Raw genomic sequence first — 14656 nt, forward strand, 5'->3', positions numbered from 1 at the left:
AACGCCTACGGCGGGACTTTCATCCAACAGCTCCCCTTAATCGAGGCTTGACTCTTTTTCTTTTAAAGTGTTAGTAATTTTTTACTATGCCTTTCAGGAGCCTCGACTCCTTTTCTTTTGGAGTCCTTTGTTCGACATTTGAGGATTCTATTGACATGGCTAAGTTTAGGGCATGGCTCTAATACCAGACGAACACAACTCTCCACAATGGTATGAAATTATTCACTTTGAGCATAAGCTTTCATGGCTTTGTTTTGGGCTTCCCAAAAGGCTTCATACCAATGCAATGGAGAGAGTATTCCTTAATTATAAACTCATGATCATTCCAAAAGGACTCAGGGTAATGAAAGAGTATTCCTTGATTATAAACCCATGATCATTCCCTAAATTAGCCTTAGAGAGAGAGAGGCGCTTTCACATCTTCTTAACCTGAAATGGCAAATGGCTGGGGAGAGGAAAGGTTCCTTTTTTTAGGGTACCCCCGGGAACAGATCCAGTGGAGACGGGGTGGGGCCTATAGCTTAGAGGATTAGAGCACGTGGCTACGAACCACGGTGTCGGGGGTTCGAATCCCTCTTCGCCCACAACCGGCCAAAAAGGGGAAGGACTTTTCTCTCTGGAGGTAGGAAAATCATGATCGGGAGAGCGGACTGGGACTTTCATCCCACTTACATTACAATAATATTTGCTCTCTAATTACTGTTTGTAATTACTGTTTGTAACCCATGAAGCGAAGAAGCCCGAAGCCCACCAGCCTGCATACAGCAAATGTTAAGCCCAAACAATCTAGGTCCACGAACCCCCCGGTGCCTAGCTGCCTCGGCGCGCGTCCAAGCCATCACCCAACAACCGTCTCGTCCGTGCGGCGACATGCAATTCCTTAAGCCAGCCATCTGCATGTGGCTTGTGGTTGGCTCTACCTAGCCAATCCCCCTAACCGCCTCCTCGTGTTAGCTCGGAAACTCCGATTGACTCTATTCAGCTCGGTTTGACTTCAATTGGCTTAATTGGCTAGCTTTGCCTATTTTGGACCTTTTTAAAAGTGTTTTGGATCTAATTAAGGCCGACAAAGGTTATTTTAGCTACTATTTTAACCGATTAATTAAGATTATTTCTCGATATTTTGGGTTGATTTCAGGATAATTGAGTTGTATTAGCCCTACGAATAGATTCTAAGATCAATTGCAAAATTCATTTGAACGTCGGGTGAAATTGAACTTTATTAAGGTTGAGCTTAGGAGATGAATAGATTCTAAGATCAATTGCAAAATTTGTTTGAATGTCGGGGTGAAATTGAACTTTGTTAAGGTTAAGCTTAGGAGATGGCTAGTTTACGAATACCTAAGATCACCCTTTATTAAGGTTGAGCTTAGGAGATGAATAGATTCTAAGATCAATTGCAAAATTTGTTTGAATGTCGGGGTGAAATTGAACTTTGTTAAGGTTGAGCTTAGGAGATGGCTAGTTTACGAATACCTAAGGGCATTGAATTGAGCTTATAGTGTAAATGAACTTTATGGTTGGATTGTTTACCATCTAGGTGGGATGAAATTATCTGAATAACACATGGTATGGTGTACATGATTTATGGCTTATGGCATTTATATTGATGTTAACAATTTTTTGTGATAATGTAGGGTGTACATGATTTATATGCTAGCTAGTATGTATGTTGAGCATGTATACACCATAATGTAATAAAATGTACTATCAATATGATGGAAATGTCATGACTGTAGTCCGTCTCACAAGATATTTAAATCATGTTATGTATTAAAGTCTAAATCATGCAGAACCGCATGCCTATTATCCAGTTATGTAATGTACATACGCGTACACCCACATTATTATTTACATTCCTTTGTTGGTTTTCAAGAGGGTAAGCGTACGCTTGCCCATAGTCAAATCAAAATAGTACATTATTAACGAGCTCGCCTAATGAGTCCACGTGCATGTACATGGACCATGTGTAGAGAAGAAATATGTATCCAACCCTATCTAAGTAAAAAAGTAGAGCACAAGGAACAATCGTAGGTCTCAATGCTCATGATACATGTTGCATGTGAATACATTTCCCGACAGCAAGCAAAAACTTCATTGGAAAAATTCATGCTTGAAAGTTAATGGAATTGCGTGATTCTTAAACCTCCAGACTCATGGTGAGGAGAACAACATCTTTGAGGGAATCAAGGGTTGAAAGAACTAAGCCTATATAATTTTTAGACAAAAATTCTCAATATTTACGAATGGCATCTCACTTATAACAAAGAACTAAGCTATCTATCACGAGGATGCATTCCATAATCATAACTTTAGCTACGCTTCTTCATCGAAGCACATGAGAGCGGGAGTTGAGTTTCATCCTAAATTTCAAGATAGTGAAAATACCTATGGAGCTTAAAAAGCTCTAATGAGATTCATGTCCTCGCTTCTCAAACCATTCACACCACTCAATGGTATCGTCATGCTCTTGGCAACCTCTGTAGAATTATCTTTCAACCATATTAACGTAGGCTATTTGGCAAGAACATAGACGTGGTTGCGGAAAATACGCACAAAAACACCAAAGTAAGCACATGACGAAACCAAGCTTACATGAAAAGTGCAGAAGAGCGTGCTAAAGGATGAGGGAGAATAAAGCAACACAACTCGTACCATATTCTTGATGCGTGCAGGTAAATGAAGCATAATCAGCATAAACAAGAGTGATAAACTGATTAATTCTTGCAGAAGAAACTTGGAACGACTAATGCAACTGAAAGAATACAACGCTAATTCCAAATCATTTAAATTAAAAAGTCATTGATCCAAGTCAAAATTTGCATTCAGCATATATAAAATGGAAAAGGGTTTGTGCTTTTAACCCAGCATTCTAACTCTTGGAGGCAAGCTTTTCCTTTGCCTTCTGGATCTTCAAAACCTTTTTCACAATCTTTTGCTCTTCAACCAAAAAAGCCCTTATAATCCTACAAAATCAAAAAAGTTTTTCAGGAATGTTCAAGGAGCCGTCTATAATGAGATAGCAATGTAGTGATGCATAAACACACCTTTCCCTAACAGCACCTCCAGACAGTACACCACCATAGGCGCGGTTGACAGTCCTACGGTTCCTAGCCAGCCTAGACCTCTTGTATTCAGCAGGCCTTAAGTGAGGAATCTGTTAAAAAAAACCATAATTGAACCAGATATCAGCAATCAACCAGATAGAAATATTGTTGAGAAATTCTATGGGCCAGTTCTAAAATTCAACCTCATAATTCGATCAAAATAAAGACCGTGAGTTTCTAGACAATAAAGGAAATGCAAAAACAACAAGAACAATGCTGCCCGTAAGCCGACAAATTATGCAGAACATCCGCAAAAGAACTGGTACATAAGGTACGAGGAGCTCGCAAACCAACCAGCCAAAACTTATAAAACAAAGTGGTACATAGAACATAAGGACAGTGATCTAACCTATAGAACAGCAGAATACCCAATACTATAAAACACGAAACCAAAAAAGGTGTCAAAATCTAATTCTACAGCTCTGAAGCAACTTGTTTGATGAAAACAAAAAGAAAAAGAATAGAAATATACGCACTCCTTGAATTCTTTTTCCAGTGACAGGGCATTTAGGACCACTAGCCCTCTTCTTCGTGGTCTGGTACACAAGCTTTCCACCTAAGAATCAAGCCACACACCATCGATTAAGCAAGTGAGACCAGATCTTGCAAACAAATTCAGATGCGTAAGAGAAATTCATCAAAACAGCGAATGATGAGAGATGTAATCCGGAGAAGGCTTCGAGACACGGATGAAGAACAGTGTCTGATTACCGGGAGTTTTGACGACGCGGTGCTGGTTGGACTTTGTGGCATAGCTGTGCCGCTTACGGTAAGTGAGACGCTGGACCATCTTCTCCGCTCGTCGGAATCCTCTAAACCTGTTGCTGGAGAATGGTAAGACTGAAACAAAAGAATATCGGTATATTAGGGTATTTCAGTCTTCGATGCCCTAGATCTGACGGCTGACTGGCGTTTGTATCAACGCTCACGATCGCATGTTGTTTTAGCAAGGTTAGTTTAAAATTTTTAGGGGAAAAGTAGACTTTTTATATATATATATATATATATATATATATATATATATATATTGTTCTCCTTATTTTAAAAAATAAAATAAAATAAATTACAATTTATTTTTCATAAAAATGAAATCTAAATATTTTTCTCTCATAAAATAAAATAGTCCCTAAAATAAAAATATAAAAGAATAAAAAAATCGTTCTATCGTCATTTGTTCACAGTCATTTGTTCGCGTGATTGCACTCTTGAAGGCATCTTCTTCTCTATTAATGCACATTTGTAGTGACGACGAATAATGAGCACAAAACAGCCAGCGACAAGATTTAATAAGATTCAAATCCACACGTGATCTTCTTCTTTAATGTTGGTAAACTTTAGGGAGCGACATCTCTCGGAACCAAGACCAGTGACACTTCACATACGAGCAATATAACATGTGGAGACCTGGTCATTGATCCATTTTCTACCATTGTAATTCACATACCCTCCCACAGTGATTTTTGGGCTGAGAGATGACTTTCAACGATGACCTTACACCTCAAACAACCTCACATTTCGGCTGATTGAGCTTGGGTCTAATACGCTCGGACTCTTTTCTACTAGTTTCAACTCTTTAAAAGTGTTTAGGATTAGTATGACAGGTGAGCCAATTCCCACCGTAGAATTCTAATTTATGATTGTGACACTCCTTAGTTAGAACTAAACTTTAGAGAGCACTGTTAAACTAGTATTAAGAGGTCGTAGTAGCTTCGGCAGAGAGCAGCATTAAGCTAGTATCAAAGGGTCATAGTTGCTTCAGTCTAGGCCAACCAAGTAAGTGGCTCTACTATCCGTTTGGTTGGAAAATTTATTTTATGTATGATGACACGTGCCCAATGACTCTACACGTGTCCTTTGTGTGATATGCTTTGATATGTGATGTTATGTTATGTATCGCTATATGATATGCCAAATAATATTATGGTATAAATGAAATATCATGTTATGTTACGATAATCTGTGTTATGTTATGAGATGTCATGAAGTACTATTGTAACGACCCAAGCACATCGCTAGCAGATATTTGTCCTTTTGGACTCTTCCTTTCAGGCTTCCCCTTAGCTTTAAAACGCGTCTACTAGGGGAAGGTTTCCACACCCTCATAAAGGTTGTTTTGTTCTCCTCCCCAACCAATGTGGGACATCACTATTGGGGGGGGGGGGGAGGTAAACATGCTCGAAGCGGGTTGGCAAGGGTACAAGAGAACCCATCTTTAGAGGCCCCACTTCAAAAACAATTTGTAAATGCGAACCCAAATTCGAGAATAGGAGTTCCCCCTTTTGATCCACCGAGAGAAAATCTTGATGCTCCGGTAGTACCTAATATGACCTCAATGATGAGAAGGATGGAATCCATAACACAGACAACTGGGCAATTGACACAACTGATCCCAACCTAGTGCAAAGTGCCAGGCAAACGACCCATCACAACTAGGGGGACGCCGACGCGATAGAAGAAAGCAAGTATTTTTTAGCTTTCAAACATTAGGACCCTGAAGTATTCGAGGGAAAATCCAAGGACCCTGTCGTAGCTGAATTATGGTTGTCGACTACTGATGAAATTTTTCAACGCATGAAGTGTCCGGAGGAGCATAGACTGAGTTGCGTGACTTACTTGTTACGCAATGATGCTAAACTGTGGTGACAATCAGCCTCTTGGGCGATTGCTGCTAATGAAGACGATATCACCTGGATGCAGTTTAGAGCAGCATTCCTCCAAAAATACTTCAAACCAATGGTGCGATATAAGAAGCAATGTGAATTCCTAAGCATAGAGCAAGGAAACAAGTCAGTAGAGGAGTATGAACGAGAGTTCACCTGCCTGTCCCGTTTCTCCCCTATAATGGTCTTAATAGAAGAGCTGAAAGTAGAATGTTTTGTTATGGGCTTGAGGCCCGATGTCCGAGGGGCAGTGTCAGCTCACCTTCCACCTAATTATGCAACAACACTCCGACTTGCCGAGACGCTCGACGATAGGGAGTATCCGATGGAAGAACCCAAACCCACTTAAACACGACGGTTGACCAGAAGAGAAAGAGAGAACAGACGTCACCTACCTTCTCAAAGGTATCGTGGCACCAGGTTAAGACAAATTTAAACCAAGAGTGTAGGCAACCAAAGGCTTGCCCACAAAACACGCCACACGATAGACCACGTTGCGTGAACTGTGGGAGATGTCACTAAGGGCAGTGCAGGTTTAAGAATCGGGTATGTTTCAACTGTCACCAAGAAGGCCATGTTGTCGCGCATTGCACCCAAGAGAGAGCAACAACTAGTACCAACAGACCCCCTAGTAACCAACCGACCTCAAACCCAAGGCCAGCTCCACAACAGGGTCGAATATATGCTACCACTCGCCAGGTGGCAGAAAACTCCAACACGGCAGTCACAGGTACGCTCTCTATTCTTGGGCACTACGCTTGGGTCTTATTTGATTCTGGGTCAACCCACTCCTTTATCTCTACTAACCTTGTAAAACATGCAAGTGTAGAAGTTGAACCACTAGGGTATGGGTTGTGTGTGGGTACCACGACAGGGGTAAGTATGGAAGCCTTTGAGAGGGTAAAGGACTGTCAACTGTGTGTGTTGAACCACACGTTGGATGACGCTGATAGTCTTAGATATGACCAATTTTGACGTCATCTTAGGGATGCAATGGTTAGCTAAAAACCATGCTTCCATTGATTTCTTCAATAAGCAGGTTGTGTTCAGACCCCCTAGTCAGCCAAGCTTCAAATTCAAGGGGAAAAGGGTAGAAATAGTCCCGAAGATAGTCTCGACATTAAAGGCAAGGAAGATGTGATCCGAGGGTGCTTGGGGGATATTAGCTCAGTGGTGGAATTAGGGCGAACCAAGGCGAGCATTAACTCAGTGCCAGTAGTGAGAGAATTCGCCGACGTGTTCCCAGAAGATCTCCCCAGCCTACCCCCGGAGCGTGAGGTGGAATTCAAAATTGTACTTGAGCCAGGAACAACCCCTATTTCAAGAGCCTTGTACAGAATGGCCCCCGCTGAATTAAAAGAACTAAAGTTGCAGCTCCAAGAGCTACTAGACAAAGGCTTTATACGTCCAAGTGCCCCCATGGGGGGCCCAGTGATATTTGTGAAAAAGAAGAACAACTCTATGCGTTTATGCATGGACTATCGGGAGCTTAACATAGTGGAAATTAAGAACAAGTATCCTTTACCCCGGATCAACGACCTGTTCGATCAGTTGCAAGGAGCAGTTGTGTTCTCAAAGATTGACTTATGGTCAGGCTACCATCAGTTGAGGATTAAGGAAGTGATATCTCAAAGACAGCTTTTCCCACAAGGTATGAACATTACGAGTTTAGGGTAATGTCATTTGGCTTGACCAACGCTCCAGCAGCATTTATGGGGTTGATGAATAAAGTGTTCAGAGAATTCTTAGACAACTTCGTGAACGTCTTCATCGATGATATCCTTGTATACTCCTAGACTAGGGAACAACACGAGGAAAATCTCAGGAAGGTGTTGACCACTCTAAGGACGAACAAGTTGTTGGTAAAGTTCTCCAAGTGTGAGTTCTGGGCAGAACAGGTATGATTTCTTGGGCATGTAGTTTCACGAATGGGAATCACCGTAGACCCAGCAAAGATTGAAAAGGTGATGAATTGGCCTCGCCCGACCATAGTGACAGAGGTACGAAGTTTCCTTGGTCTAGCAGGGTATTATCGGCGGTTTGTGCAGGATTTCTTCAAGATCGCCACACCCCTCACCGAGTTGACCAAGAAGGAAAGTCGTTCACCTAGAATGGTAAGTGTGAGGACAGTTTCCAAGAACTTAAACAGAGGTTAGTAATAGCCCCGATACTTACTGTGCCGTCAGGAGATGGAGACTTTGTAGTATACAGTGATGCTTCAAAAAAGGGGTTAGGGTGTGTCCTCATGCAACATGAGAGGTTATCGCCTATGCTTCGCGTCAACTAAAAGAGTACGAGTGAAACTATCCCACCCACGACCTAGAACTTGCAGTAGTGGTGTTTGCATTGAAGATTTGGAGACACTACCTTTATGGAGAAAGGACCCAAATTCACTGACCACAAGAGTCTTAAATACTTCTTTACTCAGAAGGAGTTAAACATGAGACAACGCAGGTGGTTGGAGTTGGTTAAAGACTATGACGTGGACATACTCTATCACCTGGGAAAGGTGAATGTGGTAGCTAATGCGTTGAGCCGAAAATCAGCACACACGTCTGCCCTAATCACCACGCAAAAAGCTATCCAGCAGGATCTGGAATGCACTGATGTAGCTGTGGCTGTGGGGGAGGTCGCAACTCAATTGGCCCAGTTAACTGTACAACCGACCTTGAGGCAACGTCTTATAGATAGACAACATGGTGATCCAGATTTGGTTGGAAAAAGACGTTTGATAAATGTCAATCAGATAGAGGAGTTTTCGTTGACAAATGATGGGGGGCTCTTGTACCATGGGCGGTTGTGTGTGCCAAATGATGAAAAACTGAAGGTAAAGATCCTAATCGAGGCTCACCACTCGCCATAAACCCTACATCCTGGCAGTACCAAGATGTATCAGGATTTGAAACGACATTATTAGTGGCGAAACATGAAATGTGATGTAGCCGAGTTTGTGAGCAAGTATCTGATTTGCCAACAAGTCAAAGCCCCAAGGCAGAAGCAAGCGGGGCTATTACAACCACTTAGCATACTTGAATGGAAGTGGGAGAACATCGCCATGGACTTTATCATGGGATTACCGAGGACGACCAAAGGCTACATAGTCATATGGGTTGTGGTTGATAGGCTCACCAAGTAAACTCACTTCCTGCGAGGGAAGTCCACCTATTTCGTGGATAAATGGGCTCAGTTGTACTTGAAGGAAGTAACAAGACTGCATGGAGTACCGGTATCAATTGTGTCAGATAGGGATCCCCGGTTCACATCAAAGTTTTGGAAAAGCCTTCAAGAAGCGTTGGGTACATGGCTAGAGTTTTGTACAGCATTCCACCCATAGACGGTGTTGGATCGGTATGGCAACCCTAGAGGGGGGGTGAATAGGGTTTTAACGATAAAAGTGTTTAAACGTGATTAATTTTTCTAATGATGAAACTTTTTACAAATAAGTAAAAGATGATAATTACTATAACAAAGTAATTCAGGTCAAAACAATAATCAAATAGAACATGCAATAAATCACAATAATAATTTTGAAATTAAATAGAAAAGAGTCAGAGAAAATGACACCGTAGTTTTATAGTGGTTCGGTCAAACTCGACCTACTCCACTCCCCAAGCGCCTCTTGGGAATTTGAATAAAGAACTTTCTCGACTCTTTCCACGGATCTGAGCCAAACCGCTACACCGCTCTTTTTACGAGTTCAAGAGCAAACTCAATCCTTTCCACGGCGCAGGATCAAACCGATACAAGTATTTGAGTTTGATAATAACACACCACAACTCTCTCAAAGAGTAGATTTACAATTTGGGATACTCACAACTATTTCCTCACAATACAAAAATAATCCCTCTCAAGAATAAGATAAAAAGAAATAAACTTGTAAGCTTGGAGAGAGCAACAAACAATGAAGACTTTGAACAAATGAGGATTGGAGAATGTATGTAAGTTGTTTTTTTTAAAATGTGGGGAAGATGAGTTTATATAGAGGAGAAAAGTGGCAAAATGTAGGATTGAATATTGACCATTGGATTGTGTTAGGAATAATGGAAGGTGGAGATTAAAAGTAAATAAATAAGAAATTTTTCTAAATTCATTTATTTCAAAATTTTAATATAATAGTAATATAATATAATAATAATAAAAAGTTATGTGAGTAACGGTCAAATGAAATTCAAAATTTATTATAAATATAATAATATAATAATAATAAAAACTATGTGAGTAACCACCAAAATTTTAAAATATAATAATATAATAATATAATATTGTAATAATAAAAATCGATGTGAGTAACGGTTAGATTCAAATTTATATTTTGTAAAAATAACTTTATTTAAAAATATAGTAATAAGAAAAACTCCACCATTTGTTACTCTCCCAAAATCATAAATGTCATACTTTGATATATTTTGATTTGTCCATCATTTTGATTTTGCTGCCACATCATCACGTCGGGTATGTTGTCTCGACTGTAATTTCTTCGTTTTAGCTCTGATTTGAGTAAATGAAAAGTCGTTGAAATTGTTATTCCCGACCTTATACTGTGGACAGTTCAAAATACTGAAAATAATTAATAATTAAAAAGTAGGTTTGTTATCATCAAAACATCAATTAATTGATTGAAATTAATTAAAGTGAGATCAAGGCCAAAAAGCCAACAGACGGATGGGCAAACTCAACGCTTAAACCAAATTTTGGAGGACATGTTTTGGGCCTGTATGTTGGACTTTGCCGGTAGCTGTGTTGTTTTTTGATAATGGGCCAGGGAAATCCTTTTCTGTTCGGTGAGAGGAAATCGTTGACGGGAAGTTGTTGGAAGAAAATAAAACGAGTAAAATAACAAAGAGAGAGAATTGCTGAAATTTTGACTGTGCTTAAAATCAGGTTGTGAAATCTTCTGAACAGATTTACCTTTTTAAATATAACTCATTCTAAAAATGGCTGGAGAGTGGCCAACTAAATTTGTGCCACTTCCTACAAAATTGCCATCTAAAACTTTGGTATTCCATTCGAAGTGATTGTCAAATGGTCAAACGGAGGTATTCAATCAACTAAAGAAATCGTGTGAATCTAAATAAGGAAAAACTCAGGTTTTATCTAACAGGACACACACTTACATCTCATAGAGTTCCCATATAACAACATTTATAAAGCAACGATGGGTATGACACCTTTTGAAGCCTTATACGGGAAGAAGTGTTGATCCCCAGTGTGTTGGGATGAAGTAGGAGAACGCTAGTTGTTGCTCCCCGATTTAGTGCAAGCAACTAAAGAGGCTATCCAGAAAATAAGAACTAGAATGTGTATGGCCCAAAGCAGGCAAAAGAGTTATGCCGATGTGAGATGAAGGAATTGGAGTTTGAGGTGGGAGACAAAGTATTCCTTAAGGTGGCTCCCATGAAAGACGTTCTTAGGTTCGGGCGCAAAGGAAAGTTAAGCCCACGCTTCATTGGACCATTTGAGATCTTGGAGCAAGTGGGACAAGGAGCTTATCGATTGGCCCTACCACCTATACTTTTAAGAGTCCACAATGTGTTCCATATATCGATGTTGCGACTATACATAGCAGACCCATCGCATGTGATAGATTTCAAACCTCTACGGTTGGACAAGGGTTTGAACTATGAGGAAGAACCAGTGAAAATTGTGGCTAGAGAAGTGACGACCCTACGTAATCGAGAGATCGCGTTTGTCAAGGTATTATGGCGGAATCACTAGCTAGAAGAAGTCACTTGGAAACGAGAAGAGGAAATGATGATCAAGTACCCTGATCTCTTCCAAGCGGAAGGGATCTAGCTCAGTCGTTGTGCATTTAAGTGAAGCTTTAGAGGACAAAAGTTTCTTTTTAGGGGAGTATTGTAAGGCCCAATATAAAAAAATAATAATAAAAAAATAAAGAAACCCTAAGGTTCAACTTCATTAGTTATTGCACAAAGCCAGAGGCAAGTCAGCCACAACAAACCCTAGGCGGCCCGCTGCCCTTCCTTCTTTCTCTGTCATTTTCTTCCTTAAGCAGTTTCCACCCAACGTTCATGCCGTCCCATCGCCGACTATTTCCCACATCACCCCGTGCCCCTTCGAATATCAGAAAATTGCCACCCAGCACTCCATCGCTGCCGCGAGTGAACGCCATTGCCATCGCCAGAACCGATATTAAGAGGATTAAACGCAGCAAAGATACAACGCGGTTTCCTCTCGGGATAGATAGATTTCGAACCAACCTCTACGTGGATAGCAGACTCGATCTAAGTTGGAGCGAACCAATAGCTGTAGGAACGATTAGGAAAGGAGCTCTCCAGGTAAGTGTCCCTTCTGTTGAAACTAAATGTTTTGTTTTTGAAAAAGGGTCGAACAGATTTGTCATATGGCTGTGTGCTGTGTAATCTGATTGATTTTATGTTGTGTAATCTGATTGGTTGTGCTGTGTAATCTGATTGGTTGTGTGCTGTGTAATCTATCGGTGTGCTGTGTAATCTGTCGAGTGTGTGCTGTGTAATCTGTTGGTGTGTGCTATGTAATCGGTTGGTTGTGTGCTGTGGGCTATGTAAGTGTGCTATGTAATTGGTTGGTGGGCAATAAATATTGGGTAATTGACGACTGTTAAACACGGTATAAACTGTTGATTGTGTTTAGTTATATTTGATGATTGGGTTCGATGTGAGTTATATGACACAATATACATGGGGACCTATTGCATGCATATTATGTTTGTTGGTGGCGATGGTTAAGGGACTTGTGGTAATAGTTACACGTGTGTTTCGGGTAACTAGCCACTACTAGTTACCTTCGGTGATGATTGAAGAAAATGACTATCAAGGCAAGGGTTACACACTGTGTGTTTGTGTGTTTGGAGTAACCATCCGTCAATAGTCATTTTGAGGAAATAAGAAGGGATGTTGATTTCCTCATGGTAATGGTTACACACTGTGTGTTCCGGGTAACCAGCCAGGGATAATCATTTTAAGGAGTAAAGGCGGACGTTGATTTTCTTGTGGCAATAATCACCCGTGGTGTGTTTCGGGTGATTAACCACTAGGGTCCCTCGATTTTGGTTGATCACCTTGTGACGATTTATGTATTTGACCCCTATAAGGGAGTTCCTTACTGAGTATTTTAATACTCACCCTGTTTTTTAAAATGGTTTTCAGGCGAAGCTGTGGCACGGAGGTGACGAGTGGGATGTCAAAGTCAATCATGGGGCGACTCAAGAAGTTTATGTTTATTGGAATTTCATTTTGATGGATAGATGTTTCCGCACTTTTGTTTATTAATTTAAATTATGTTTGTGGATGCCTAGTTTATGGGAACTAGGTGGTCACACGAGATTACCTTTTGATTTTAATTTCATATGTTGTTTGAACATTTGTACGCGGCATGTTTTTAACCTTTTAAAGGGTACCCTGCACCTGATTTTAATAAATGATCGTTTTTGCATAATTTTCATTAATTTTTAAATAAATCAAATTATTTTTTGTAACGGCCCTGGCCGCTACTTATAGGATAAGTCGGGTCATTACAGTTGGTATCAGAGCCCAATTATGAGATTCTGTAGACTGCTTACATCATAAGCTAAAGAGTCGCCCATGACTGAACGACAAACCCTCGTCACTTCCAGGTACGCTTGGCCATAAAATGGATGAATATGTATGGTTGAATATTAATGTTACGTTGGCTATCATGGGGTGCTTTTATGTATGCTTGGAAGTCAAAAGTAGTGGATCATGCATATTGTGTTTGTTGGTGGCGATGGTTAAGGGACTTGTAGTAATAGTTACACGCTGTGTGTTTCAGGTAACTAGCCACTAATAGTCACCTTCGATGATGATTGTAGAAAATGACTATCAAGGCAAGGGTTACACGCTATGTGTTACGGGTATCTGCTAGCGGTGTGCTGTAGGAATGATTAGGAAAGGAGTTCTCCAGGTAAGGGACCCTCTTGTTGAAACTAAATGTTTTGTTTTTGAACAAGGGTCGAATAGATTTGTCATTGGTTGTGTGTTGTGTAATATGTTGGTTGTGTGCTATGTTATCTGATTGGTTGTGTGCTGTATGCTGTGTAATCTGTTGGTTGTGTACTATGGGCTGTGTAAGTGTGCTGTGTAATTGGTTGGTGGGCAATAAATATTGAGTAATTGATGACTGTTAAACATTGTATAAACGGTTGAATGTGTGTAGTTGTATTTGATGATTGAGTTTGATGTGAGTTGTATGACACAATATACGTGGGTTCATGAAATCCAACGTTTTACGTCTTGGGGACCTATTGCATGCATATTGTGTTTGTTGGTGGCGATGGTTATGGGGCTTGTGGTAATAGTTACATGCTATGTGTTTCGAGTAACTAGCCACCAATAGTCACCTTCGATGATGATTGTAGAAATGACTATCAAGGTAAGGGTTATACGCTGTTTGTTTTGGGTAACCAACCAGGGATAATCCTTTTAAGGAGTAAAGGTGGCGTTGATTTTCTTGTGGCAATAATCACCCGTTGCATGTTTCGGGTGATTAACCACTAGGGTCCCTCGATTTTTGGTTGATTACATTGTGACGATTTATGTGTTTGACCCCAATAGGAGAGTTCCTTACCGAGTATTTAAATACTCACGCTGTTTTTAAAATGGTATTCAAGCGAAGCTGTGGCATGGAGGTCACAAGTGGGATACCAAAGTCAGGAGCGACTCAAGGAGTTTATGTTTATTGAAATTTTATTTTGATGGATAGACGTTTCCGCACTTTTATTTATTAATTTAAACTATATTTATGGACACCTAGTTTATGGAAACTAGGCGGTCACACCCGATTGCGTTTTGGATTTTAATTTCAGTTTTTAGGCGGCATGTTTTAACCTTTTTAAATGAGTACCCCGCACCTGATTTTAATAAATGACCGTTT

At 40.4% G+C, this 14656-nt stretch overlaps 2 protein-coding genes and 1 long non-coding RNA gene across 3 annotated transcripts; 2 read left to right on the top strand and 1 right to left on the bottom strand.

The window, feature by feature from the left end:
• Positions 1 to 2721: 2721 nt before the first annotated feature.
• Positions 2722 to 3977, bottom strand: LOC111784360 (large ribosomal subunit protein eL34). The gene is made up of 4 exons (XM_023665079.2): positions 3819 to 3977; positions 3584 to 3663; positions 3048 to 3157; positions 2722 to 2966 (listed from the first exon to the last, which is right to left on the bottom strand). The coding sequence occupies exons 1-4, from the start codon at positions 3895 to 3897 to the stop codon at positions 2873 to 2875; spliced, it is 363 nt and encodes a 120-aa protein (XP_023520847.1). The 5' UTR covers positions 3898 to 3977; the 3' UTR covers positions 2722 to 2872.
• A 1753-nt stretch (positions 3978 to 5730) lies between these two features.
• Positions 5731 to 8630, top strand: LOC147791885 (uncharacterized). Its single transcript, XM_087125583.1, has 4 exons — positions 5731 to 5862; positions 6827 to 7418; positions 7688 to 7881; positions 8196 to 8630. Exons 1-4 carry the CDS (start codon positions 5731 to 5733, stop codon positions 8628 to 8630), a joined length of 1353 nt encoding a protein of 450 aa, XP_086981709.1.
• A 3004-nt stretch (positions 8631 to 11634) lies between these two features.
• Positions 11635 to 13967, top strand: LOC147791886 (uncharacterized). Its single transcript, XR_015421758.1, has 2 exons — positions 11635 to 12063; positions 13556 to 13967. It is a non-coding gene; the product is annotated as an uncharacterized LOC147791886 (long non-coding RNA).
• The last annotated feature ends 689 nt before the right edge of the window (positions 13968 to 14656 follow it).

This window comes from Cucurbita pepo, chromosome 7, assembly GCF_057944985.1.
Source record: "Cucurbita pepo subsp. pepo isolate OVF chromosome 7, ASM5794498v1, whole genome shotgun sequence".
In the NCBI taxonomy this organism is placed as follows: domain Eukaryota; kingdom Viridiplantae; phylum Streptophyta; class Magnoliopsida; order Cucurbitales; family Cucurbitaceae; genus Cucurbita; species Cucurbita pepo.